The sequence below is a fragment of the Juglans microcarpa x Juglans regia genome, chromosome 4D, assembly GCF_004785595.1.
Source record: "Juglans microcarpa x Juglans regia isolate MS1-56 chromosome 4D, Jm3101_v1.0, whole genome shotgun sequence".
NCBI lineage: Eukaryota > Viridiplantae > Streptophyta > Magnoliopsida > Fagales > Juglandaceae > Juglans > Juglans microcarpa x Juglans regia.
Window position 1 is genome coordinate 17187699 of NC_054600.1, and position 26871 is coordinate 17214569.

At 37.9% G+C, this 26871-nt stretch overlaps 1 protein-coding gene across 4 annotated transcripts; it reads left to right on the top strand.

The window, feature by feature from the left end:
- Positions 1-301: 301 nt before the first annotated feature.
- LOC121259804 (gamma-tubulin complex component 2) lies at positions 302-24963 on the top strand. 4 transcript variants are annotated; one of them, XM_041161563.1, is made up of 22 exons: positions 302-523; positions 759-817; positions 1148-1205; positions 1926-2060; positions 2687-2818; positions 9624-9707; positions 9781-9879; positions 11349-11440; positions 12575-12647; positions 12725-12877; positions 13006-13125; positions 13206-13259; positions 13500-13583; positions 13728-13802; positions 13887-14018; positions 14258-14383; positions 14469-14576; positions 23038-23100; positions 23307-23381; positions 23978-24159; positions 24235-24381; positions 24593-24963. In XM_041161563.1, exons 1-21 carry the CDS (start codon positions 443-445, stop codon positions 24359-24361), a joined length of 2112 nt encoding a protein of 703 aa, XP_041017497.1. In that variant the 5' UTR covers positions 302-442; the 3' UTR covers positions 24362-24381; positions 24593-24963. The 4 variants fall into 4 exon arrangements, with proteins under 4 accessions (XP_041017497.1, XP_041017498.1, XP_041017499.1 ...); XM_041161564.1 differs by having other exon boundaries at positions 1157-1205; XM_041161565.1 differs by having other exon boundaries at positions 1163-1205.
- Positions 24964-26871: the final 1908 nt, after the last annotated feature.

A 26871-nucleotide genomic window follows, 5' to 3' on the forward strand; every position in this document is an offset into this window, starting at 1 on the left:
CACATTATTTTTTAACACTTTTGAATATTTTTTAAAAAAGAAAAAAATTCACAATATTATTAAACAACATAGCAATATTACGTACAGTTCCCATTTGAGGACAACAATGCAAGCCTACACAATTTCATCTTTAAAATTATTTAAAATTACAAAAATATTCTTCTTAAAATGATTTTTTCTCATTTAATAAAAGGTCTGCACATATACTCCTCAAGTGAGAACTACAATAGAATTTCTCTAAATAACATTTTCTTAGTTACTACAAAAAAAAAAAGAAAAAGAAAAAAAAACTAAAAAACAAAAAAAATTTGGGAACGGGAAAATGAGCGGGATCCCCCTATAATTTTCCGTAACATATATCAAATTTCTCCTCTAATTTTTGAAATCGCAGTACAAATGATAATTGTGGTTGCTGCTCAGTTCAATTAGGTTTTTCTTTCAAATGGATCCGGCGAACTCGTCTTGCCCCTCCACTCCTCGCTGGAATGTCGAGCGTCCATTCCTCACTGGTCGATTCCACCAAGTAGTCTCTCTCTCTCTCTCTCTCTCTCTCTGATTTGAAAACAAAATGCTGGAAACATAGTTTTCTTTTTGAAAAGTAATTCGGGAAAGAAGTTTCTAAAAGTGCGCACCCGTACTCGAATTTGAAGCTGTTTGTGTTTTACATATATTTGTAGAGAGGTTTTCATTTTTGTTGTTTTTCTCGGCGATCAAATGATGAATTCGGAGCACTAGATATTTGATTTTGAGTTGTGCAGGAAAGCAAGGCGGTGTCTCGGTTCGCTGAAGCAAAGGGTCTCTCAATGGAGTCCTTTAGGTACGGATATTGTATTTCTTGGGTTTTCTTTTGATTGTCTTCTCCTCATTGCGTTACACAGGCGGCCTCTGGGTCTTGAACCTGCGGTCACACTCCATTCTTATGTTGGAGGGGATGCCATTTGGTTAGGGGTATTGGCTTAGTTGGATTACTGTTAACTTTATGACTATTGGGATTATTGCTGCTGCTGCTACTGCTGCAACTGCTACTATTATTGTCATCTAATTTACAAGCTAAAGTTACTACTTTTTATCTTATTTTATTGATGTGTTAGGTAAATTTACTTTATTCAGAAAGTAAATTCTTCATTCTATGTATGTGATTTTGCATGTTTCTAAGCTGCAGTGGACTGGACAAGGCCATAGGCTGTTTTGATGCTGCGGTTCAGGTATGTTTTACACCTCCTAGGACAATGTACATGATGTTGTACCAGTCTTTTGTGCTTGTTCTGGGAAGACTCTTACGTATAAAGTTAAAAGGAAAAAAAGAAAAAAAAAAAAAGGAATAAGTATCCTTTGTCACAAGTATGGAATAAAAAAATGCTTACAATTGGTGAAGAGTGTAAAGGAACTAGAAATTTATCCTTTTACCCTGTATTCCTGAGTTGATGGAAATGGTGGTCAGACTAGGGTAGGAGTGAGAAGTGGAAAATATGTGGAATGGTCAATTAGGAGCTTGCTTAGTTTTAACTGATGGAGGATGGCCCTGTTGTATTTAATGTGGAGCTTATTGAGAGAGTGGAATGCAAGATGTTTGAAGATCACAAGATGTAGGTGTAAGAGCTCAAGAAGATGCTGCTCCATTTGCTCTATACATGGACAGGCGTGTTTACTATTTCTCATTTTGCTAATATTTCTGAATTTATAGTTCTTCCATTAAAGGGTTATCTCTTGTATACATGCTGTATACTAGGGTTGTGTCCCCCTGTGCTTCTTAATGAAACGAATTGACTTTTAAAAAATCATATGGATAACATACAGACAAGCCCGTGAATGTTTTTTAAATGGGTTCTTTGCTGATAATATAGATATAGTTGAGTTCATAATCTGGTAATATTGTTGGGAGTGAAATATGGATTTCAGGTATATGTTTTTTCCTTGATTTGTAGGAGCTTATTGTTATTGATGATCTCCTTTCTGCTATGGTTGCAATTGAAGGGCGATACATCTCAATTAAAAGAGCTCGTGGAAAGGAGGATAACGTTACCTTTCTGGTTGATCCATCTATGGATTTAGCACTCCAGGTATGAATTAGTGAGGTCTCTAATCATGTGGCAACTATAAAGCTTCGCATTATACTTATTTCTGATAATTTTCTGGTTGAATTCTTTATTCCTTTTTTAATACACACAAAGACAGACTTGCGCATGCCGTGCTATTGTTTTTATTATGATTATGAAATGTTGCTTGATGATGTTGATTGTTGGATTAGTGTGGTGTTTGTAAAACTGAATAAGTCAAACATTGCTGAGTGGCTTTGTGAAATGCCACAATTAACGAGGGTTTATTGCATTAGTTTGGGTTAGACTTCTGTCTACATAAAATATCTCAATATATCATAGATAAATGCCACTTTCATTAAGATTTAAAATTTTATTTGATGATGTTTGTTGCCTGGAAATGAATTGAATCATTTTATATAATAAAGTTTATTGGATTTTGTAAAAATGGATAAAGTGCTTGACAAAAGAAATGACCCAGCTGATGAAGTATTTAAAAGAAGACAGTGATGCCTACCTATTCATGGATTCATTTCAGGCTTTATCAGGAACTAAAAAAATTTGATCTGGCATATAATGCAGTTAACATATTTTGTTTATTTGAGCATTAGCCTTTAAAAAATGGTTTCTACTGACAGACATTATTGCAGGAACTGGCCAAAAAGATTTTCCCCCTGTGTGAGAGCTTTCTGATGATTAGTCAGTTTGTTGAGTCGAGGTCCCAGTTCAAAAATGGCCTAGTTAATCATGCCTTTGCTGCTGCACTACGGGCACTCCTTCTGGTAGCTTATTCATTTATTATTATTTTTTAAAATTTTTGTACTTGTTGGCTAAGAAATTATTTTAGATTTTACATAAGATTTGCCCTCATCTGAATGTTGCTTGTATTTTATGTACAAAGCAAGAAAAAATAACTGCATTTGAAATACAACTTATAGTTGATTCCAGTTACAAAACAAAAATTTTCTTGGAAAAAAAAGAAGAAATAAAAGAAGAAGAATAGAATGGATGTATATAACCTTCATCGAAATTGCTGGTTTCAAACCAAGGTTTGAAATGGCCGTGAGGGTAGACACCATCCTCCTTTCTAGAAAATTATGCATCAGGCTGCAGAACAGTTGGATAATTTGGTTCTGAATGGGTATCATATCAAAATACATCACTCATTCCTAATGTCTTTGTTTGGGACCTGTGCAAGAATATATACCCTACCCACTTAGTTAAGATTTTTTTTAGTTCTCCACACATAAAAGCAAAGGTTTTTGCATGTTTGTTTCTTTTCTGTTAATTAGAAAGTCTCTAATTAATTGAGATGGCTGGCACAGCTTCATGATTGTTACAAAAATAGCTGTAGCTACTGATGGAACTCTTTTATCCTTAAGTTTATTTGTTTATTTATTAATTTTTGGAGTATTTGGGCCTGAGAATGAACCTTCTTCTCTTAGGGTACTCTGTTCCATATATTGTCTTGATGAACTTCGTACTTGATGTAAATGGCAATAATAAATGTTATTCTTTGATTTGTGGTGTATGTATTCCTTATTTGGGAGATGTTAGAATCATCCTCATTTTTCACTGATGGCTTTTATTATTATTTTCCTTTTCCATATCTGTTAATTCTGTATCCTTTTAACTCTGATTAGTAAGCTCAAATGTGAACAATGTCTTAAGTTTGCATGTTAATATTTATACTATTAAAAATGATATACATGTTAATGTTTCCACCATTTTCAGAAGACTCATACATACTTAAGCGGTTCACGAAATTCCATACTATTATAGGAAGCATCTTCTATATGGATCTGGTGTAAATGAGGGGGCTTTACACCGACCCACTAATGAGAAGCTAACACGTCAGCTTCTCTTAAGTGAGTCTTGTCCCTCCTGTACTTTGCATTTGGTGTTCTTTTCTGTAGCGAGCAGTAAAAAATCCCACCACCATTCCAACCATTACCACCACCACCCCATGCAGCAGCCCTGATGAACAGTAAATATAGTGTCAAAGAGGCAGGTCATAGTAGTTTAATTCTTTCCCAGAGTCGGATTCTTGCTGAATTTGGGATTTCTGGTAGAACTTGAATCAATCAATTGATTATCTGGTGCTTCATGATTCGTTTCATAACTTTGGGAATATTCTGTCTTGTAAGTTTCCATGTCTAAGGATGGGAAGAGTAAAGCGTATGGCTCCAATATTGAGTGTGAGGAACCTGCAAATGTTGCTGTTGAGAAGCCAAATGGCTCCACTATTGGCTTTGATACAGTGCAAATTTTCTCCAAAAAAAAAAAAGAACAAAAGATAGCGATAGGATTGTCCCCAGCCTTGATACTAAATATTCATATTTTGGCATGAGGAATTTAGGTTTAGATGTCACGAAAGAGGCTTTGTAGGAGAAATTCTCCAAATTTTGGGAAAATTGCTACCTTTGTTTTACCAAAGGAAGACAATGGGACCTCTGGAGGTTTTGGCTTTGTAAACTTTGATGACTCCGATGATGCAAGACAGGCAATGGAAGGATGAATGGATCACAAGTTGGTAGTTTTGTGTTCCTTTGTAACTTGTAATTGGAAAAACACCCATGCTTTAGCCCCCAATGCAACAGCCCCTAGTACAGCAAAAATCACCAGCTTGACTTTTGTTCCCCCCATGAGAGGGGGGGGGGGGGTGCTGATTTAGAGCATTGGCATTGCATCTTCAAAATTTGAAAGAATATATATGAAATGATCTGCATTGGAGTAGTCAAATAGTGGGACTCCAAATTTGAGCTACAGTATTTCCAAGTCTATCTTCATATTTAGAGATGAACTGTTCATCTTCAAAAGTGATATTTTATTCCAAAAGTGATATTAATACATTCTGCCTTTGTTTTTTTTTTTTAGTTCACATTTCTGGTCCTACAATCTACTCCTCATTCTAGGTGCCCACATGAATTCAAGGCTACAAATGATTTTGGCCTTCTCTTGATTTTGGCCACATGAATTACAAGTTGAAATTAGGTCGAGGAAAAAAATTAGTTGGGAAACAATAATTTTAAGTAAAAATCAAATGATTAATTAATATATGGTTAGTGTAGTTGCAAAATATGAACAAAAAACTAAAAATAGTATTATTAAAAAAATAATATTATATTATTATTTTGACTAATTCAATGTGGGGTTATGGCTTGAATGGTTTTGGCTTTATGAAAAACATGTACTTTTAATTAAATTTTGGAGATGACTTTGATGAAACCAATGCCAATGCTCTTAGTGGGCAGTGAGCAGAAAAGTTGCTTTGTTACCTATTCCTCCTTGTGACACCCCCAATCTCCAACTTCAAACTCCAATTTCCTTTTTCTGTGTTCCGCATCACTTTTTTGTCTGTCTTGTGTTGCTTTCATCTTTTCTCTTAGAAAAATTTTATTTATCATCCTTACACCACACACTACACATTATTTTTATTTTTTATTTTTTTCCTTACCAAATGTGTGGTATATGGATGATAAATAGAATAACTCAATTAGTTTAAAAGGAATAAAACAAAAAAAATATTAAAAAAAAAAAAATGAAACATGTGTGGTGTGGTGTAGGATGATGTATAGCCAAGCCCTTTCTCTTGTTATCAAAATTTTCTCCTTTATATCTTCTTGTAACTTTGGACCATATATTTTCTTTTCCCCTACCTCGTCACAATATAGTGGAGATCTACATTTTCTTCCATATAATGCCTCATAAGGTGCCTTTTGAATTGAGGCTTGATAGCTGTTATTATAAGCAAATTCTATCAAGGGTATTTGCCTTTCCCAATTGCCTTTTTCTTGTAGCACACATGCCCATAACATATCTTCCAAAGTTTGTATGGTCCTTTTAGTCTGTTTGTCTGTTTTGGGATGATAGGCACTACTAGATTTCAACTTTGTGCCCATTATGCTCTGAAGACCTTGCCAAAATCTAGAAGTAAATTGTGCATCTCTATTTGACTCGATTGTTTTGGAATTCCATCTCTATTTGACACGATTGTTTTGGAATTCCATGCAAATGGACTATTTCTGATACAAATATCTTGGTTAGTTTCTGTAAAACCCCACCAAAAGCCTATCAAAAGAACCACAAAGGTAGTGGAGAATGGACCATATTCAACAAATTATTTATCTTTGTGGACTTAAGGACCAAACCCATAACATCTTGTGGATCCTAGTTAGAAGGAAAATGGGCTTAAAACATAAGAAGTTAGAGGATCCAACTCCTAAGGACAAAGCTTAGAATGGGCCCAAGTCTGAATGGGCCCAAAGACCAATATGAAGCCCAAGATTAGGCCCAAATCCAAATGGGCCCAAGGCCAACTAGAAGCCCACAAGCTAGGCCCAAACCGAATGGAACAAGGCCCAATTGAGGCCCAAAATTAAGCCCAACCAAGTGGGCCAAGGCCCAATAAGGAAGGTCCAATTTGAAGCCCAAAACCAAACCTCGCCCAATACACCAAACTTGGGGCAACGTTGCCCAACTTGGAGACCAAGTTTTTGAAACTTGCCTATCATCCCTTACCTTAGGAGTTCAACACCTTGTGCCATACAAACCTTCAAGGTGGCGCCTAAAGGAATACTTGGCTGCCAAGGTCTTCATTTCAGAAAATTCAAAGGACAATTTCTGAATATGTATGACCAAACTCAAGTCAAAGGATCAAGTCAACTAGCCTAGCCTATGATCACAATTGGCCATTAGACCCTTTAAGGAAATTTTCTAAAAAAATTTAGTCTTGACCTATTTCAATTAGATTAAACATTAGTTACACTAAGATAATACTAAGAATTAGTACATAGCATAGTCACAAGAGACAAGTTTATGCCGTGTACTTCCCAACAAACCATTGAACAAATACAAACTGGATACTTCCAATACACGCCACCAAGTATTTTGTCTAGTTTGAATAAAATTGTGTGCAAGAAGCTTAGCCCTACCTGTTATGGAGACCTTGATATCTAGATTGTGCAAAGCAGAGACTTAGGCTGTAAATAGGTTGGAAATACTTACCTTGTATAGAATTTAGGCGCTGGAAATCTGGCATTCATTATGTAAATCTCTTCTATATAATGAAAGGAAACCCTATGGAAAGGGCATTCAGACCAATTTGACACTACCATTTGAACAATTGGAAACTTGAAACATGAAAAAAGGACAAGGGGTGACACACACTTACATTCACATGAAGTACACATCACAAGAGTTCAAACCGGACTCCAAAACGTCTTACACCATCCCAATGAACAAAGGTAGCTCCTCTTTAGATCATAAGCTTTGTCTCCAAGCAGAAAGAATAATAGATTCCAAGTGATCAAATCTCCCTTGGCCCCCACGAAGTCTTTTGGTCAATTGATGGAAGAAGAAAAGACAAAGGAAGCCAAAAGACCCTATCTCGGCCGATTGATACCCTAAACATCAAAATTGATTTTTTCTTCCTTCACTTGCCACCAAAGCTCCACCCTTTCAAACTAAACTCCTTACACGTTATCTCAAGCCAGGAAAACATGCCAACCCATGTCAAGATCTCTAGTGACATGTCAAACCATTGCACCCCACTCCAAGCATTAATAAGTGCAATCGGATACCCCTAGAGTAAGACCATTAGTTTGAGTCAAGGATTGAAAGGAAAATTCTGAAAATGCACAGCCCTAATTGAGTACATTGAAGGGGAGAATCAGATCTGCAATAAGGTCGTAGGTTGCATCCCTAACACACATAAAAAGAGGGAACTATAGCTCTAGCTCCTAGCCGATCACCGTGATGAGCATTCTTCCAAACCACCTCCTATTTTCACGCCACCTTCTTGATTCCCAAGCAAGGATGAAGAAACCTTGGCATTCAGCCATCACTTGACACCTAAACCTTTGTTTGACTCCAAAGAATTGAAGGAAGATTTGAAGAAACCAAATGGCTCTTCTCGGCTAGCACCAACACCTTCACTTCTCTTTCACCTCTTCCATGATGAAGACATGTGTCCCTCACTCTCATCTCTTTCTTACACAAAGAAATCAATTCTGCAACTACTAGGGCCTTAGAAACGAACTAGTTAAGGAAAATCAGTGGTTTTAGGCAATGGTTTTTGAAGAAGAGCAAGGTCCCATCAAAGTCCTGAAAGTTCTTGCACCCCACGCCCCACAAACTCAGAAATAATTTCATTCTAGGGTAGACATAAGATTCCATAGCTGCACATAAGAAAACAAGGGAAGAACATCATGATAACCCTAGCCAAGTTCAACATGGTAAGACTAGGAGTAAGTTATCGGGTAACCTATGGTTTGAGTTGCTTCTTGAGCGATCTACTTCTCCAAATGAAGCCTATAAATAGCACCCCTCATACTTTACTTCACCTCACACTACATGCAAAAGGATTTGAGTGATATAGAGAGAAGTCCCAAAAAAGAGTGAAAGAGAGAGCTAAAGCCGAGTACTTGGAAGGAAAGCTCAAAGTGGTAAGTAGTCTATCTCAATATTTGATGAAGTGATGAATGAACATGTTAAGCATGAGTTTGTGATGCCATGAGAATTGATGTAGTAAAAGGTATGCATGCTCGGGTTAGGTTTTGATGTGAGCATAGTAAATTTGTGATGTAGTTGTTAAGTGATCATGATATAAGGTTATAAACATCAAAGTGAATGTTGGTTATGACACGCCATGAATTGAGTTAATATCTTGGATTGATCATCAATCATGCTTCAGGCTACTAGTGATTCAAGAATTGATGTTTGGCTTAGTCACTTATGAACACGTTTTTATCATGTTGAGGTATAAATTAAAATATTGCATGAAGGACTTGAATTGAAGGATTTAGTATTAGTGTAATAAGAAGTATCATAAGTGATGGCATGAGCATTTGGCATTGACTTCTTCATGATCACAAGCCACGGCTTAGGTAAGAACTTTCATGGTAAATACTTGATTCAAGAGGTATGAGAGTCATATAGGAAATTGAAGTTATGAAATTTCGTGGTTGGTGAAATTTAGCAAAAGTCACAATGTCAAATAGTTAAGTGTATAGTTTAGTAACTATTATTATGCTAACTTTATATATATCTCTTGTTTCAGCCACTACACCTTTATATGTCAAGAAGTTTGTAAGTTGACTTCTAACTTACTTTTGGATAATGTTTATATGACTTTGTGCAAACGCTACATTCATGTTATAAATGCTATTTGATCATGAAATGTCTTGTATTAGTCTATGAGCATTCGGTCACTACATAACATGTGTTGGTTATTATGAATTTTTGCATAAACAATTACTCTACAGAAGGCTGTAGTTAGAATGACCATGGTGGCTTTTGTCTCTTCCTGTTGCGTTGAGAGAATAACACGAAGAATGAAAGTTTTTGGGATTTGGTCGAAGTAAGGAAGGAACTTTAAATTGAGATGCTGACAGACTTTACACTTATCAGATCCTCATTAGTGGGTGTAAAGCCTATCTGTTACGTTGGATATGTCTTGGTGATATTCCGTTATTTTCATTAATATAAGGGACTACACCGTTTCAATTAAATGTCCTTTTTTAATGTTTTTATGTTATTTAAAAATGACTGCTCTTCACTAAATGCTTCTATGTAATTTCTTATCAGGATTACCAGGCCATGGTGGCACAACTTGAGCACCAGTTTCAACTTGGAAGGCTTTCCATTCAAGGATTGTGGTTTTACTGTCAGGTCTGTTTTTGTTTTAAATCTGAACAGCCACTCATAGTATGTTCACTGAAGGGGTTTTCACCATGTGTTGCAGCCCATGATGGGGTCTATGCTAGCATTGTCCATTGTGATACAGAGGGCGTCAGCTAATAATTTTTCAGGTTCTGCAGTTCTTAACCTCTTGCAGAGCCAGGTACAACCTTATATCCACGTTACTTTTGTTTTTGTTCCAATTATAAGTTTGCCATTTAGATGGTTATTCTTCTCTGTAGTTAAGCTTTCAAATAGGTTTCCCTCTTATAAAAGTTTTCCATGTCGAAGATCCACATTTAGAATTACACGGGAAAAAGAAGCTATGGTGGCTGACTTGCGGGTTATAACTCATGGCACACAAGAATGGAACCTTATATCCACGTTACTTTTGTTTTTGTTCCAATTATAAGTTTGCTATTTAGATGGTTATTCTTCTCTGTAGTTAAGCTTTCAAATAGGTTTCCCTCTTATAAAAGTTTTCCATGTCGAAGATCCACATTTAGAATTACACGGGAAAAAGAAGCTATGGTGGCTGACTTGCGGGTTATAACTCATGGCACACAAGAATGGAACATTAGCCTTACTCGAGATACACATGATTGGGAAGTGGCGGAGCTGTTGGAGTTTCTTAACTTGCTGTATACTGCTGATATTGCTGTCACAAATGAAGATGAGATGCAATGGAGACCTTCTAGGAAAGGGGTTTTTTCTGTACGCTCCTTCTATGAATCATCTACCATACAACATAGGCAGAATTTTCCTTGGAAGAACATTTGGAGAAGTAAGGCACCTACAAAGGTTGCTTTCTTTGTCTGGACAGCAGCTTTAGGGAAGATTTTGACTATTGATAATCTTAGAAGACGTGGTTTAATTATCACAGATTGGTGCTGTATGTGTAGAAATAATGGCGAATCGGTGGACCATCTACTCTTACATTGTGATTTTGCAAGAGAAATTTGGAATTATTTCTTCAGTAGAATGGGAATTGCATGAGTAATGCCGGGAAGAGTGGTGGAACTACTAGCAAGTTGGAGAGGGATTACTGGGACACCACAGATATCAGCTATGTGGAAGATGGCTCCTTTATGTATTCTTTGGTGCATTGGAGTGAAAGAAACGATAGACTTTTTGAGGATCATGAACGCTCCTTGGAAGGGTTTAGGAGTTTTATGTGGAAGACTTTATTTATGTGGGCCATTGCTTTAGATATGAATGGTCTCAGCTTCCATGATTTCCTTATAACTGTTTTTAGTTCCTAAATAGGTGTATTCACATGTATACTTCCAGTGTACCTGGGCTATGCCTACTCTTTGATAAATAAAATATCTTATTACTTATAAAAAAAAAAAGATCCACATTTAGGAAATAGGAGTTTAGGTCATGTTTGTTATCTGTTACTTATCATACATATATTCCAATCTTGTCCCTAATAAATTTACATAGGCATAGGATACAACCCATATCTTGTAAAAAATATGATGACTAAGGCTATTAAGGTAAGCAAACTGTGAACATAATTATTCCGACTTTGACAAAGCAAAATATATTGGATCCTAGAATAGAAATATTGACCGTCATCCTGGACGTATATGTTTTCTTAGGTCTTAACATTGCTTTTCCTATATCCAGGCTAAGGCCATGGCTGGTGATAATGCGGTGAGGTTGCTGCTTGAAAAGATGGTCCAATGTGCAAGCAATGCATATCTTGGCATATTGGAAAGGTATAGTTTGCAAAGCTGCTGTTGAAATTGTTCTTGGATGTTAGCATACTTGAAATAACTTAAATACTGCAATGGACTCTAAATATTAGTTTGATTGGCCACATACACACTCATGGAAACTCTTTTCATAAATCTTATGGTTTATTCCCTTTCGCATTAGTAATCATTTTTGAAAGGAAAAAGACCAACCATTTTATTCATTTAGTGCAAGTATTGAATCAGTGACATGCCTTATGCTAGCTCACCCTTCATACTTAAGGGGGAAAAGTGCTGAATTTTTTATGATGCTTATCCTGTTGGTCAGGTTCTACCTGTATTATTTTGTTTTGTTGCCCTCGCTCGTAGAATTATCAACAGATTTAGAACACAGAAACACATATATAATACCATTGCGTGAGTAATTTGTTTAATTTTTCCATGTCTGCCATCTAGTGTGTGTGGGTATGTTTTGATACAAGCATTTCATGAAATTATCTGAAATTTGGGATGAAACTTTTAGAATTTGGTTTTTTTGGGTTTTTGTGAAAGTGGTGGGATCAATTAAGAATATGTTTGGATTGAGAAAGTTTTGAGAGTAGTTTTTTATTGGGGTTTGAAAAAGTGGTGGGATCCATTGAGGCTATGTTTGGTAAGAAAAATTTGTGAGTTTTGTTTTGTGAAAGTTGTTTGGTTTTTGTTTGTCATGAAATTGAATAACATGTTTTGATGAAAATTATTATCGAGTGTTTTGGTGTAAAAATGTTTGGCTTGAGGGTGAAAATTTTGAAAACAAATTTAAAAAATCCCTTGTTGCCAAACATCCCCTGTGCCTGTGGTGTCACATCCACGACCCTTGTTCTTGTTCATCCTTGAATTCAAAGTTTAAACTTGTAAGTTTGAGATTTGATGTAAAAATTACATGTCTTGATTTAGTTTAATTTAATTTTCACATAATGCTCTTATAAAAAATTCACATGATGTAAAAAAAAAAAAAAAAGGTTGTCACATAGTCAATGTCCATGGCATTTTATATATATTTTTATTTTGTGAGGATCGTCCAGCCTTAAGCACTCTCTGCTGCTGTTTTGCATTGGAATTTTATAATACAGTTTTTTTTTTTTTTTTTTTTGAAACACAAATGAAACAAAATTGTAGGTGGGTCTATGAAGGAGTGATTGATGATCCTTATGGTGAATTTTTCATTGTGGAGAACAAATCTCTTCAAAAGGTATATCACCATCTTTCAAAATAATGCATTTATCAGATCTATCTTTTAGATGCTTATGAATATTAAATTTTCTATAGGAGAGCCTCACTCAGGATTATGATGCCAAGTATTGGAGGCAGCGGTACAGCCTCAAGGATGGGATTCCTAGCTTCCTAGCAAATATTGCTGCAACAATTTTGACGACAGGAAAATATCTGAATGTCATGAGAGAGTGTGGGCATACTGTTCAGGTTTCATTATGATTATGCCCTCAGAATATAGATTACCAGTTTTTTTAAAGAAAGAAAGGGGAAAACAGCCATATGGTCTTCCATATGATTGCATTGGTACATGTCTTTGATCATCTTCTTGCTTATAGGTCCCTGTATCAGAGAATTCAAAATTGATGACCTTTGGGTCAAACCATCATTATCTTGAGTGTATAAAAGCTGCTTATGATTTTGCGAGTAGCGAGCTTTTAAATCTCATTAAAGAAAAGGTGAGGTTTAGTCGCTATATGTGAATTGCCTATATACTCCATGTTTTCTGATTTGCTCATTTACTTGTTGATTATTGTAGTATGATCTAGTTGGAAAGCTGCGTTCGATAAAGCACTATCTTCTTCTCGATCAGGTATCTGTATAATTAGTGAATTCATAAATGCAAAGAAATTATTTATGAAATTTTTAATTTTAATGTAAGTCCCCAAAGCTGAGTTTGTGATCTAGGTGATTTAACCAAGCCTTAATTCTAACTAGTTTGGTTGGCTACATGAGTCCTTTATGATCCCAACACATGTTTACATGGGAGAAGCTTCTCTCTCTCTTTCTGTTTTTGCATATTGTTTTCTTTATTGATAATATGACATTACAGGGTGATTTCTTGGTTCATTTTATGGATATTGCTCGGGATGAACTCACTAAAAAGCTTGATGACATTTCTGTGGAGAAGTTGCAGGTTTGGTCCCTTTGTTTGATTTAGCACCTTGAGACAGCTTTTTCTATCATTACAACTTGTTTTTTGAACGTTATAACGTGAATAACTTTATGTTACCCAAAGCTTGGTAAAAATTAAGTATATTTTGTCCTGTTGATTAATTAGTCCCTGCTAGACCTTGCTTTACGGACCACAGCAGCTGCTGCAGATCCTTGTCATGAGGACTTGACTTGTTGTGTGGTTAGCCACTGACTATGCTTCTATGAATTTTAAACTTGTGGAGTTGAGTTTGCACTATTTCTTATATCATCTTTCTGTTTCCAGGAAAGATCATCATTGCTTAAAGGATTGGGTGCACTCAAAGATGTTGAAACTGTTAGGAACATTTCTGATGTTAGTAATTTAGAGGAGCCACTGAACGTTACTGGCCTTGAAACATTTTCTCTGAGCTACAAGGTTTGTTCTTTGGAGATTGTTTGTGTGTGTGTATATCCCCACAAGAGTTGGCATTCATTTGGTGAATTATGAATTTCTCATTGAAGTTGTGCTTACCATAAATTCGGTCCATTATTTTGGATTAGTCCATCTCAGAGGTTCAGACCTCCAGATGATTCCTCTACATCATCCTGATGATGCCCCTACACCATTCTGTGGCTTGACCATAAATTTGTAATATATGGTTTCTTCATTTTCAGGTGCAATGGCCATTATCTATTGTTATATCAAGAAAAGCCCTAAGAAAGTATCAATTGATTTTCCGCTTTCTTTTTCACTGTAAACATGTGGACCGCCAGCTTTGTGGGGCGTGGCAAGTGCATCAAGTATGAATATAATTATTTTCTTGCATTCTTAAAATTTCCATGCCTCTTTGCACTCTTCTAATTCGATCTTGATGAAATTTTGCAGGGAGTTCGTGCCCTTAACATGCGAGGAACTGCAATCTCTAGATCATCACTGCTGTGTCGCAGCATGCTCAAATTTATTAATAGCCTTCTGCATTATCTTACATTTGAGGTTTGCCTTATCTTAATCTCTTCAGCAAATTTTTTTTGAATGCATTTACAAGACATTACTAGATTGCTAATGCTTGTTTCTTTTGTACTATGCTTGTTTTTTCTGGTTTGTTTCTTGTTAAATGACCTTGTCACCTGAGTTATTAATACTGAAACAACATTATAACTCTCAATACTGGGCCCTTTACAATAGTGGAAAATTCTTTATGATCAACTGAATTTGATACCTGGACTTGTAACATGAGTAAAATAACTGGTAACATGAGTTTACTCATACTTCTGTTCCTTTTCTTTTTCTATGGTGGGGTTAGGCCTTTTGATTTCCTCTGTCTATCTGTCTCTCTCTCTCTCTTCTTTCTCTGCTTTCTGACTTCGAATGTTGCCTGCACATTCAAGATCTAGCAGCAAGTGTAATAATGGAAATCTACATCATCATCTTGGCCTGCCAAAACTGTCTTGGTGAAGGCATGTGGATGGGTGAGGGTGTATGAGGCTCAAATTACCGTTGACCCTTGGGGAATGGAAAATAACATACATTCTAATCTTTGTTAGAAGACTTCATCTTGGTATTTTCATATTTATAAATCCAACATTTATTTCTTTCCTTATATTATTGGAAAGAAACTAAACAGGAAAACCCATTAGGTAAAGATCAAGTTTTATTTTATATTTTTTTTCTCTCCGTACACTTTCTTTTTTTCTCGTTTCTGGCTGGTGATGCTGTTCATGGGAGGTTGAGTGAGTGATTCATTGCAAGTTTGAGTTGCATTCAAGTATGCCGAATGCTGTTGCTATTGATCGTAAGATATTTGAGGTTGCTAGAGATGGGCGATGGGTGACTATCATAGAGAGGGGGTGGAAGTTGGTGAGAAGTCTTCATCTGGAGTTAGCCACGGCACGGTGGTTCACCAAAGCCTTGGAAGACTGCGTGAAGGTGGGAAGGAAGGAGTTTTACTCAGCTCACAGAGATGGGGACAGGGGCCTCATAGCCCAAAGGTGCGTTAACTCTCAAGGGGCATTCATGTCGTTGGTGGAGTTCAGAATGGGGGGGAGGAGAAACAGTATACTCATTCCTGAAGGGAGGGATGGGAGGGGGTGGAGGAAATTGGTGGAGGTGTTGAAGGAGATCAGCTTCACAGTTGGCCTTATGGTGGTTAAGACGTCGGAGTTCATCCCTCGACATCGTATTTGGATGCTGTAAAAAAATCTTCAAGGGCTTTGGACCCATCCCATCAAATTGTCAGATGGAGAGGTAAGGCACCGCTGCAGTCTGGAGAAGGAGTGGCCTCAGTTGAGGTCGTGGGTCAGAGTTTGGAGGGGGCTGACAGAGATATTGTGGGTGTAACACCCCCTTCCCGTAGGCTAGGAGTGCCACGTATTTTCCATAAAAATAATCCGGTAATAGATCCCATAATTTCATAATTAAAAAACTGAACTTTTATTATGCGGAAAATGTCAAATAAAACTGTCTTCCAAAACATTAAATGAAATAAACTGAAATAAATTCATGTCATAAAAAAAAAAAACATGTTTATTTTAGAAAGTCTGAACTAAAAAAAAATAAATGCTCCTTCTACTCCTGGCCTGCCTGCTCGTAATCATCATCTTCACCTGGGTGGTTAAAAACATGAAAACAAACTAAAATGAGTCGATGACTCAGTAAGAAAATCTATCACAACGTAAACGTAATAAACATAAGATTTTCATAACAACTTTCATGCTGAGCTTAAAAGAAATTCATGACTGTTCATGCTGATGCTTATGCTATGTATGACTGTTTTAACTGAATTAACAAACTGATCTGACTGGTTTATCTGATTTATCTGACTGGTTTATCTGATTTATCTGACTGGCCAACACACTTAACCCTGTGTGCAAGGTTGTGCACCGGCCTCACATCCCGCGGCCGCAAGGGGAGCCGCTGATAGTATTCTGACATACTATGGTGGACCACGACTGAGTTCATGGCTTGCACACCACCCTGAACTGAACTGCATTGGTACCATGCATCTGAATGGCCATCTTATTAACTGATATGATATTATCTTACACTTGAATTTAAGATGGCTTACGTGTCTTATACACATGAGATGCATGACATACTACATACATAATCATAAATTCTGAATTTAAACATGATGCGGAATGACATGGTCGTATGCTATGCTAGATGATATGCTTGCATATGACATGAACGGTTCATAAATAATGGCTATCAAAGAACTGGCTTGAATAATACATACATATAAGCTAAATGTGATGACCTAATTTATGATCAAATTTACTTACCTCGATGCGTTTCTTCTTGAATAATACTTCGTAACTTGAGACCTATATTCAATAAATAACTATCACTAAATTGTTTGGAAATAAATAAATACTAATATCTTACTTAACTAAATTCGAAATTCTAAAATATAGTCAAACCAATATTTGTTTAACACTAAAAATCAATAATTCATAGTATTTAAATTACTTAAAATACTAATTTATAATTTAGTAGAAATACTCGAGCTATTTTAAAATAATTCACAAAAAAAAACTTAAATTCTTAAACTAAGTTTCATTTCTCAACATAATTATTAAATCTTATAAGAAACTTAACCAATTCCACTAAATTCTTAACATAGAAATTTTATTAAAATTTTACTAAATTGACAAAGGAAATTTAATTCAAATATTAGACTTAACATTATTCTTTAAAAAAACATATTTCTAATTCTTTAAACATTTTTATTAAAAAAATGAACCTTTAATTAACTACATTTATTTAATAACTCAACTAGTAATATTAAACTCAATAAATTTCACTAAAATAATTATTGAAATAAAATAAGATCAAATTCAATTAAACATTATTATAATCTGCAAAAAAATCAAAACTCTGGCCCATAAATATAATACTGCAACAAGAGCCCAATCAAAAGAACAGGCTCAACACACGCACGCACAAGGGCTTAGGGCCCAACGGCCCAATAAGACCCACGGATTCTTGAAAGAATCCGAAAACCTGGCTAACAAACAAAGGAAAACAGAGAGTTGAGAGCGAGGGAGAGGGTCTGCGATGGTGGCTCACCGAGGGAGGGCTGAGGCGATGGTGACGTTGGCGGCTGGGAGTGACCGGCGGCGCGACTGAGGGTTCCTATGGTGGTCGGCGCCGAGTGAGAGAAAGAGAGAGAGAGTTTAGAGAGAGGAAATACTAATCCGAAACTAAGAGAGAGAGAGAGAGAGAGCTGTGCCGAGAACTACCGAAACAAAAACAAGGCTGCGGCGGTCGAGATCTTACCGGAAGGGAGTGGGTGTGCTGGGGCTGAGCTGGTCGGCAGTTTCTGGTTCCACGGGTGGTGCTTTGATGTCCTATGGTGGTCGGCGGCGGTTGGAAGAATCTAGGGCTTAAACGGCAGTGTTTTGGGAGTGGCTCACGAGATACTCTTCTCGTACGAGGTAAGCGATATTTATAATGGTAGGTGATAGAGAATTAGAGAAACCCTAGAAGAGCATAGACGTGCATGAGTAGAGGAATACACGGCAATAGAGTTGGTGTTCCACTAGGACGTTAGCAAAACAAACAAAATCACCGAGAGAAACACACGGGTTGGGTGGTTTGAAGTTTTCAAACAGAGGCTAACAATGTGATGAGGTTCGGTGACTAGAACAAAAATTTAAATTTTAAATTTCAAAACAAAACCGTAGTAACAAAATCTGATACACTTTAGAAATCCTTATTAAAACAAAACTCTAACAAATCATAAATCGCAACTATAATAGAAAATATAAAGATAAAGTACATATAAATTCTGATAAAACTATAATCATAATAAAAATATAAATTCTAAAAAAAATATAAGATTACTAGGAAAAATTTTACTTATAAACCCTAAAACTAAAACTGGTATGTCACAGTGGGTCTTAATAAGGAAAGCCTTATGCGGGTCGTGATGGAGATGCAGAAACAAATAGAAGATTTGAAGGCAAACTTAATTGGCATCAAACGGTGCATTGAAAGAGAGGCAGAGGTGGGAGTGGGCGCGGGCCTAGGGAAAAGGGTTATGGAAGGGCCTCTGGGCCAGCAGAATGGGCACATAACTAATAGGCAGGCCTTAGGGCCTCGGTCTCAACCGAAACAGAGGAGGCCCATTTGGAGGAGACGTGTGTCGTCTTCCTCAGGTCCGTCGACGAGTGGGCCTTAGCCACTGTCGCCGGCGAAGAGCCAGGTGGCTTCGGCGAAGGCGGCGACCCCTTCGACGGTTGCCGGTAAGCCAGAAAATGCCGATAGAGAGGATGGAGGTCTCGGGGAAGCGTGCGATAGGTCATTATGAGGCTCCCCGACGGTTGCCGGTGAAGCGATGGCCGCAGAAACTCCGGTGATGACTTCGCTGGTAGCAGAGGCTCGGAATTGTATGGTCTCTTCCTCTGAAGAGACGCTTGCGATGGGGGGGAACTATAGTGAGGCAGAATCTGCCAATAGTGGAGGAGGAGACTCCTCCACTCTGCGGCGCGGCGGTGGCTTCAGCCACGCAGAAGGTGCCGATTTGCATGGTGGGAGAGTCTCCTCCCCAAATGGAGGCCCATGGCCATCCCGAGGATCATCTAGACAATATAGTTGTGCGAGGTCTCAGTTTTGAAGCTCATCCAGGGATTGAGGGGGCAGGGGTGGAGGTGATTGATGATGGGCTTTCTCAAAGTGAGGTAATGATGGTCCCTGAGACTCAATCTCCCATTAGTAATGCTGTGGTTGCATGGGAGGGTAAGAATTTATTTTGGGAGGAAGAAAGGGCGACTCCTAAGCTGCAATGGGTTTCCAGTGAGGAGGAATCGATACCGTTAAATAGTGTGCTACCAGATGAGCCGAATGTTTCGGATTGGGTGTTTCAAAAGGTGAAGGATTTGCATCGCTGGATAGGCATGGAATGTGGGGGCTATGAAGAGCAGTTTATGGCTCTATTTACTGCAATTGAAGTGAGCCATACACAGTCTAAGAAAATAGGGTCGAAGAAACAGCGGCAGCTCAAACGACTAACTTGGTCTTTGAACTATGACGGAAGCTTAAGTCGTGAAAGATCCAAAGGGAAGGGGCATGCTTATCTTTTATGAAGCTGAAAATTGTGTCTTGGAACGTCCGTGGGTTGAATGAGGCGAATAAGTGGCTTCGCATAAAAAATTGCGAGAATGGAGGGTGGATATAGTTTGTTTACAAGAAACTAAATTGAAAAGTGTTTCTCGAAGTCTAATACGTAGCATTTGGAGTTGCACTTATGCAGATTGGGTTTATCTAGCCTCGAATGGGGCTTCGGGTGGAATCATAGTGATGTGGGATAAAAGAGTTGTGGAGAAAATTGAGGAATTTGTGGGGGAGTATACAGTGGCATGCTCTTTTAAGAGCGTGGTAGATAACTTTGTGTGGGCTTTTGCAGGTTTCTGCGGTCCAAATGTAGACAACGACAGACGTTTGTTATGGGAGGAACTCGCTGGACTACATAGCTGGTGGGAGCTTCCTTGGTGTATAGGAGGGGATTTTAACGTAATCAGATTTCCTAGTGAACGATCTGGAGAGAGTAGGCTACGCCTAGCAATGACAGAGTTCTCAGACTGTATCTTTGATTTGAACTTACTGGATACTTCTCTGCTAGGGGGCTCCTTCACTTGGTCGAATAATCATACATGGTCATGGCTAGACAGATTCCTAATTTCACCGGAATGGGAGGTGCACTATCCTGAAGTGTGCCAAAAAAGGCTGCCACGTCTTTGCTCGGACCATTTTCCTATTATGTTGGATTGTGGTGGCATTTGAAGCGGGCGTCGATACTTTAAGTTTGAAAACATGTGGTTGAAGAGTGAAGGCTTTGTGGATAGGGTTAGGCAATGGTGGTCTTCTTATCAGTTCCAGGGTAATCCCTCATACATCCTAGCTTGTAAGCTAACAGTTTTGAAAAATGACCTTAAGCTTTGGAATTCACAATCCTTTGGAGATATTGGGGAGCGAAAAAAATCCATGGTGGAGGAATTACAACAGTTTGAGCAATTATTGGAGGCTAGAGCCCTTACACCGGATGAGATATTGCGCAAGTCAGAAGTGGTCGCAGAATTAGAAAAACTACTATCACTAGAGGAAATTTCTTGGCGCCATAAGTCGAGAGCTTTGTGGCTGAAGGAAGGGGACCGGAGTACTAAGTTCTTTCATAGAGTTGCTAACTCTCATAGAAGAACTAATACCATTGATATGCTAAACATTAAAGGTATGGAATGTAAGGAGACCCTTGTGATTCGTGACCATGTGGTGGACTTCTATGATCAACTGTTAACAGAGCGTGTGAGATGGAGGCCAAAGCTGGATGGTCTTGTTTTTGACACTATTACGCCTCAGGAAGCCTCTTGGTTGGAGAGGCCTTTTGAGGAGAGGGAAGTGTATGATGTAGTCAAACGTATGAGTAAAGACAAAGCTCCTGGTCCAGATGGTTTCTCGATGGGTTTCTTCCAATTTTGCTGGGAGGTGGTGAAGGTGGACATTATGAATGTGTTTCAGGAAGTATTCTTGGTTGGAAAGTTTGAGAAAAGCCTTAATGCTACTTTTATAGCGTTGATTCCAAAGAAGACGAGAGCGGTGGAGGTAAGGGATTTTCGACCTATTAGCCTTGTGAATGAGGTGTATAAAATTATATCCAAGGTCCTTGCTAACAGACTGGGGGCGGTTTTGAGCAAGATTATTTCGAAACCACAAAATGCATTTGTTAAGGGGCGGTAAATTTTGGATTCAATCCTTCTAGCGAATGAGGGCCTGGATAGCAGATTAAAGACTGGCTCCACATGTATTATTTGTAAGTTAGATATGGAAAAGGCATATGACCATGTCAATTGGGACTTCCTCCTGTATTTGTTGGGGAGGTGTGGCCTAGGTGGTGTAATTGGATTAGTTGGTGCATATCCACAGCCAAATACTCAGTATTGATTAATGGCTGCCCTACCGGCTTCTTCTGTAGCTCTCGAGGTCTAAGGCAAGGAGATCCTTTGTCCCCAATTCTCTTTGTTATTATTATGGAGGCCTTGAGTAGGATGACATCGGCGGCAGTGATGCATGGGTTTGTGACCGGATTTACGATTGGTGATCCCAGTAGGGGTATTATTACTTTGTCTCATTTACTTTTTACAGATGATACTCATATTCTGTGAGGCGGATCAAAACCAGTTGAGGGCTTTGAAGGCTTTGTTACTATGCTTTGAAGCAGCGTCAGGCTTGAAGGTGAACTTTGACAAGTCAGAGATAGTGCTAGTGGGGAATGTGAGTAATACTAGGCAGCTAGCTAGTATTCTTGGGTGCAAGGTAGCCTCTCTTCCAATTACCTATCTAGGATTGCCGTTGGGGGTTGCAGCAAGGGCCTCATCCATATTCAGTCATAGAGAAGATAAGACGGAAATTGGCAGGGTGGAAAAGATTGTACTTGTCGAAAGGTGGCCGTTTGACTCTTATCAAGAGTACCCTTTCTAACCTACCTACATACTTTTTATCTTTGTTTCAGTTGCCTGCTAGGGTAGCGGCTCAGAGTGATAAATTGTACCATGATTTCTTATGGGGTGGGCTAGGGGATGAATTCAAATTGCACTTGGTCAGTTGGGATAAGGTGTGTACACCAATCTCGTCTGGTGGTTTGGGTATCAAAAACCTGAGAATTTTCAATCGGTTGTATGAGGCATTTTTCAGCTTACTTTATTCCATGAAGCCGAATGGACAGCAAGTCGATAGGCTGTGGTGGACGCCTACGGGTGAGGGCATTTTTTCAGTTCGATCTTTTTATAAGTCCCTTTCCCAAGTTGCCAACACCCCGTTCCCATGGAGGAGAATCGGGAGAAATAAGGCGCCTCCGAAAGCGATCTTCTTTACTTGGACAGCAGCGTTAGGGAAGATTCTGACTACCGACAATCTGAGGAAGTGCCGTTTAGTCATTGTAGACTGGTGTTGCATGTGCAAGAGAGCTGGCGAGACAGTGAATCACCTTTTGCTACATTGTGAGACTACTAGAGCCTTGTGGGTTGAAGTATTTAGCCGGATAGAGTTAGCCGTTGTTATGCCTGCAACGGTGGTAGATCTATTGGCCAGCTGGACACTTCCAAGAGGAGCTCAACAAATCAAGGCGGTCTGGAATATGATCCCGATTTGTATTATGTGGTGTATATGGCAAGAGCGCAATGATTGGACTTTCGAAAACAAAGAGCGGTCTTCAGAGGAACTTAGAATGTTTTTTTTCCGTACTTTATTTCTATGGGCCATTGCTTTAGATTTTAATGGCCTGACTTTTCATGACTTTCTAGTTTCTCTTACTTTGACCTAGATAGGTCTTATCTCTTGTATACCATCTTGTGTACTTGGGCTTTGCCTATCTTTATTAATATATCTTTGATTACTTATAAAAAAAAAGAAGAAACTAAACAGGCCTGCATTTTTCTAACAAATTAATTCTTGTTCTCAGGTTCTTGAACCCAATTGGCACATAATGCATAACAGACTCCAGTCTGCAAAAAGCATAGATGAGGTATCATCTTCATTTTCTTATAGGTTTTTCCGTTTGAAGAAATTTCCGTAGGACTTGAATTTCCTGAGCAAAAGTTTGTATGTGCATCATATATATATATATATATTGTGATTGCAAGCGCTCCATCATCCATTTGTGTATGTGTAATACTCCTGAAACGGCTACTTATAAAAAATAAATAAAAAATACTCCTGCTCCTGAAACAGGTTATTCAGCACCATGATTTTTTCCTTGATAAGTGTCTCAGAGAATGTTTGCTTCTTTTGCCCGACCTCTTGAAGGTTAGTACTGTTTATTGGCAATCCTTCAGTGCATTCCAATTACCTTTTTGGATTAATTCATAAGCTAGTCTGAACACTTGCATCTGTAATCTTAACAAGTAATGACAACTAAAGATTTTGGCTAACAACATCTCCTGACTGAATACTTGAAATGATGAACGAGTAAAAGTGAGGAAATTCCTAATCAGCATGTTGAGCTCAAAAAAACTTGCAAAGTTTCCCAGTTTGATAAGCATTCCCTGAGACCATATATTAAAGTTAAAACTTGTGGATGTGAAGGAAATTGGATTGTAAATTGTTTAGAATTCAACATGTTCAAAGATCATAGTACGTCCATCTTGTTATCATACATACTCACATTTTTTGCTTCATATGTGAATTTACTTTGATAAAGACATTGATTTAGAAGTTAGAATCAGAATCTCACGTGTTTATTCAGAAAAGGAAGTAACCCAATGATATTTGATCGACACCTGCGAAGAATACCGTTGAAAGGAGGAAGACAGCTAACTTGTTATGCTGATGTTCAGAACTTGATTTCAGATTTTCATGGGTCATCTTTGAGGTTTATTCTTGTTCTTTATTTTTTAATGCAGAAGATGGAAAGGCTAAAATCATTGTGCCTACAGTATGCAGCAGCAACTCAGTGGTTAATTTCATCTTCCATTGACATTCCCAAACTAGATGAATCATCTCATGGTTCACTCGGGAATTCAAGAAGTCCATCAAGAGCACTTAAATTAAGTACCAGAAATGCTGCGGTCACTGATTCCATTCTGTAAGTGAAGTGACACATGCATAGCTCTCTCTCTCTCTCTCTCTCTTTCTCCATTCTTATTCACACTTTATACAGCAAATTTGAGAGGGAATTCAATGCTGAGCTTCAGAGCTTGGGACCAATATTGAGCAGCAGTTCCCAAGCAGAGCCATACTTGACTCATCTTGCACAGTGGATCCTTGGTGCTGGAAAAGATCAATAATTTTTAATGGAAAATGATAGGTACACAACCTTTTTTCAACCCTTTATACAACCATGTTTTAAATGAGGGGTATTTTGGGAAAATAACTTATAAAAGTAAACTCATTTATAAAAAAATACCTTCATTTTACGAAAATATCTTCATTTTAAAACATGGTTGTATTGAAAGTTATAAAAAAAAGTTGTACGTTATCATTACTTATTTTTAATCTATCACCCTTTGTGTTATCAGGAGCTTCATACAAAAATGTGAATATGTTCAACACGCCATATATGGTGTCGGTTTTGCATTTTGCTTGCTGTTGTTTGTGTGGAGGATACTTAATTCTCTAAACATCTGCAACCAATATGATATTTCATCTGGGTCTGTAGAGACTTTTTATTTTTGTTGTGTTATTCTAGTCCTATTTTAGTCCCTTCCTAAGTAATGGGTATAACCTGAAACTCAACTCTGTTCTAGTTAGGTTGATTGTGTTTCTATTCACTCTCTTCAGGAGTAGTACTCTGCTTGGTACAAGGGGACTTGTAGATATGATACATTTTGTGTATTACAAGACGGATCTCACAGATCTAACTGCTAATGAAAATCCGTATATTCAGCTACTGATGTGAAGAGAAATCTGAAAAAATGTATTTGGAAGCCTTTTTTCACACTCAACACACCATTAAGTGGGTCTTCCAAAGATGAAAAAGTTAAAGCACTTCACCTTTCCCTCTTTAAGGTGCTATCTTCGAAATTGAATTGTCCCCTTTTAGATTTCACCAGCACTTTCTCAAGTTGGATCCAAAACCGTCGACCAAACAGAAAAGGAAACTGTTTCGTCGTGTTAGACTCTACATGCTTTGCAATATGCCCCGTTCTGTTAAATGACCCAAGAAAGGGTTTTCTGCTTTATTGATCTAGTCTCTGTTGTGAATTTTTTTTTTTTTTTTTTTTGTTTTGTTTTGTTTTTTTGCTTTTTTATTGTTTTATTTATTATTTTTTTTTTATAGAAAATAGATATCATGTCATTTCATAAGGAAGTTACATCTGTGACTCAAGTTATAAGCCAAACTAACTTCTGTTGTAAGCTTTTCCGTACACAAATATTTTTGCGATGGACATTATTTGAACTTAAAAAAGCTCTCAAAAGAGAGTATCAATCTTTGTATAAAATAGAGAAAAAACCCACCGTCATCCACACTCCATCCTCTAATGGAGGAGAAGTAAACACCACACCCATCCTCCAAACAGGAGGAGGGAGGAACCAACAATACTATGGACACAAGTCCAATAGCCTATTTCACTTTATTTTTCCTACAAACAAAAAACCCAACAAACAAACATCAACAAAATACATCGACATAAAATTGAAAATACAGAAAACAAAAAACAATAGAATTGGGAAAAGCATAAAAGGGAAACATTGGTGGTGTGTGAATGACACGCACCACTCTAGGAAGGAGCCAATCGGTCGGTCAAGACGGTGCCAGAGTTATTGGGCCATGAGCTGCTGCGCATGGCATCAACAGAAGGTGATTCGTGGTCAAACACGTTTACTTTAAACGGCGCATTGGTGCAACACACCGCTTCGAATGACGCTCAATCTGGTCGATTGCAAGATCAGCGGGTGAGGATTCTCTCGGTGGTGCGTGTGGAAAGATAGTCATCGGAGAAGCTTGAATCAACTACACTCATTTGGCCATAAAAGAAAGGGGAAAAAAACCAAAATACCACTGGAGAAGCAGGGCTGGTGGTAGAGAGGGAGGAGAGGGAGAGGAAGGAGCCGAAGCTCCCTTTCCCCCCAGTTGGGTTCTGACGAGAGAGGGTTTCTTGAGAGAGAGGCTTTGGTTTTAGAGAGAAGAATTTCAAATTGGTTTCAGGTGAATTTTTGTTTCTACCGTCAATCTAGATGTGTGAAAAATTAGAAATAACCAATGATGAGCCTTCATATGCACATGCATAGTTGAGAGAGTAATGTGCTTACATTTTTTACCCTTTCTTTTTCTTTCTTGTTTCATTTTTTCGCTTTGCTTTGTTTTTTTTTTGGGAGTATAGACTGTGTTTCAGATACATTAGAGCATGGTGGAAGCGTTTATCTCGAGTGACAAATCGTGGATCGGATGCAGTTATTTCACAAATTTCTCCACAGGTGTTGTTCGTTCGAAATCATCATCGTCAATAGTGGAGTGTGCTATGTGGTAAAATCAAAGTAACACTTAAATTTTCCACAACTTAAATGTTGGTACTAGAGACATATTTTGAGAGAGATTTTCATTTCTTGTGGTGCCAAGAATATAATAACCCAAAGGGGGATGGGCTATAAGTGTAACCCCCAACTGGCAAGGCTAACTATCAAGATCAGCCAACCATAATGGCTAGCTAGGCACTTGAAGAGGTAGGGGCTCATTTATTACATCTCTCACTCGCACATAGTGTGCAAAACTTCAGGTTTCATCTCTCAATATGTTATCGATCTTGTTCATACTAGCAAATAGGTTGTACAACTACCAAGTACACCTGTAAAAGAA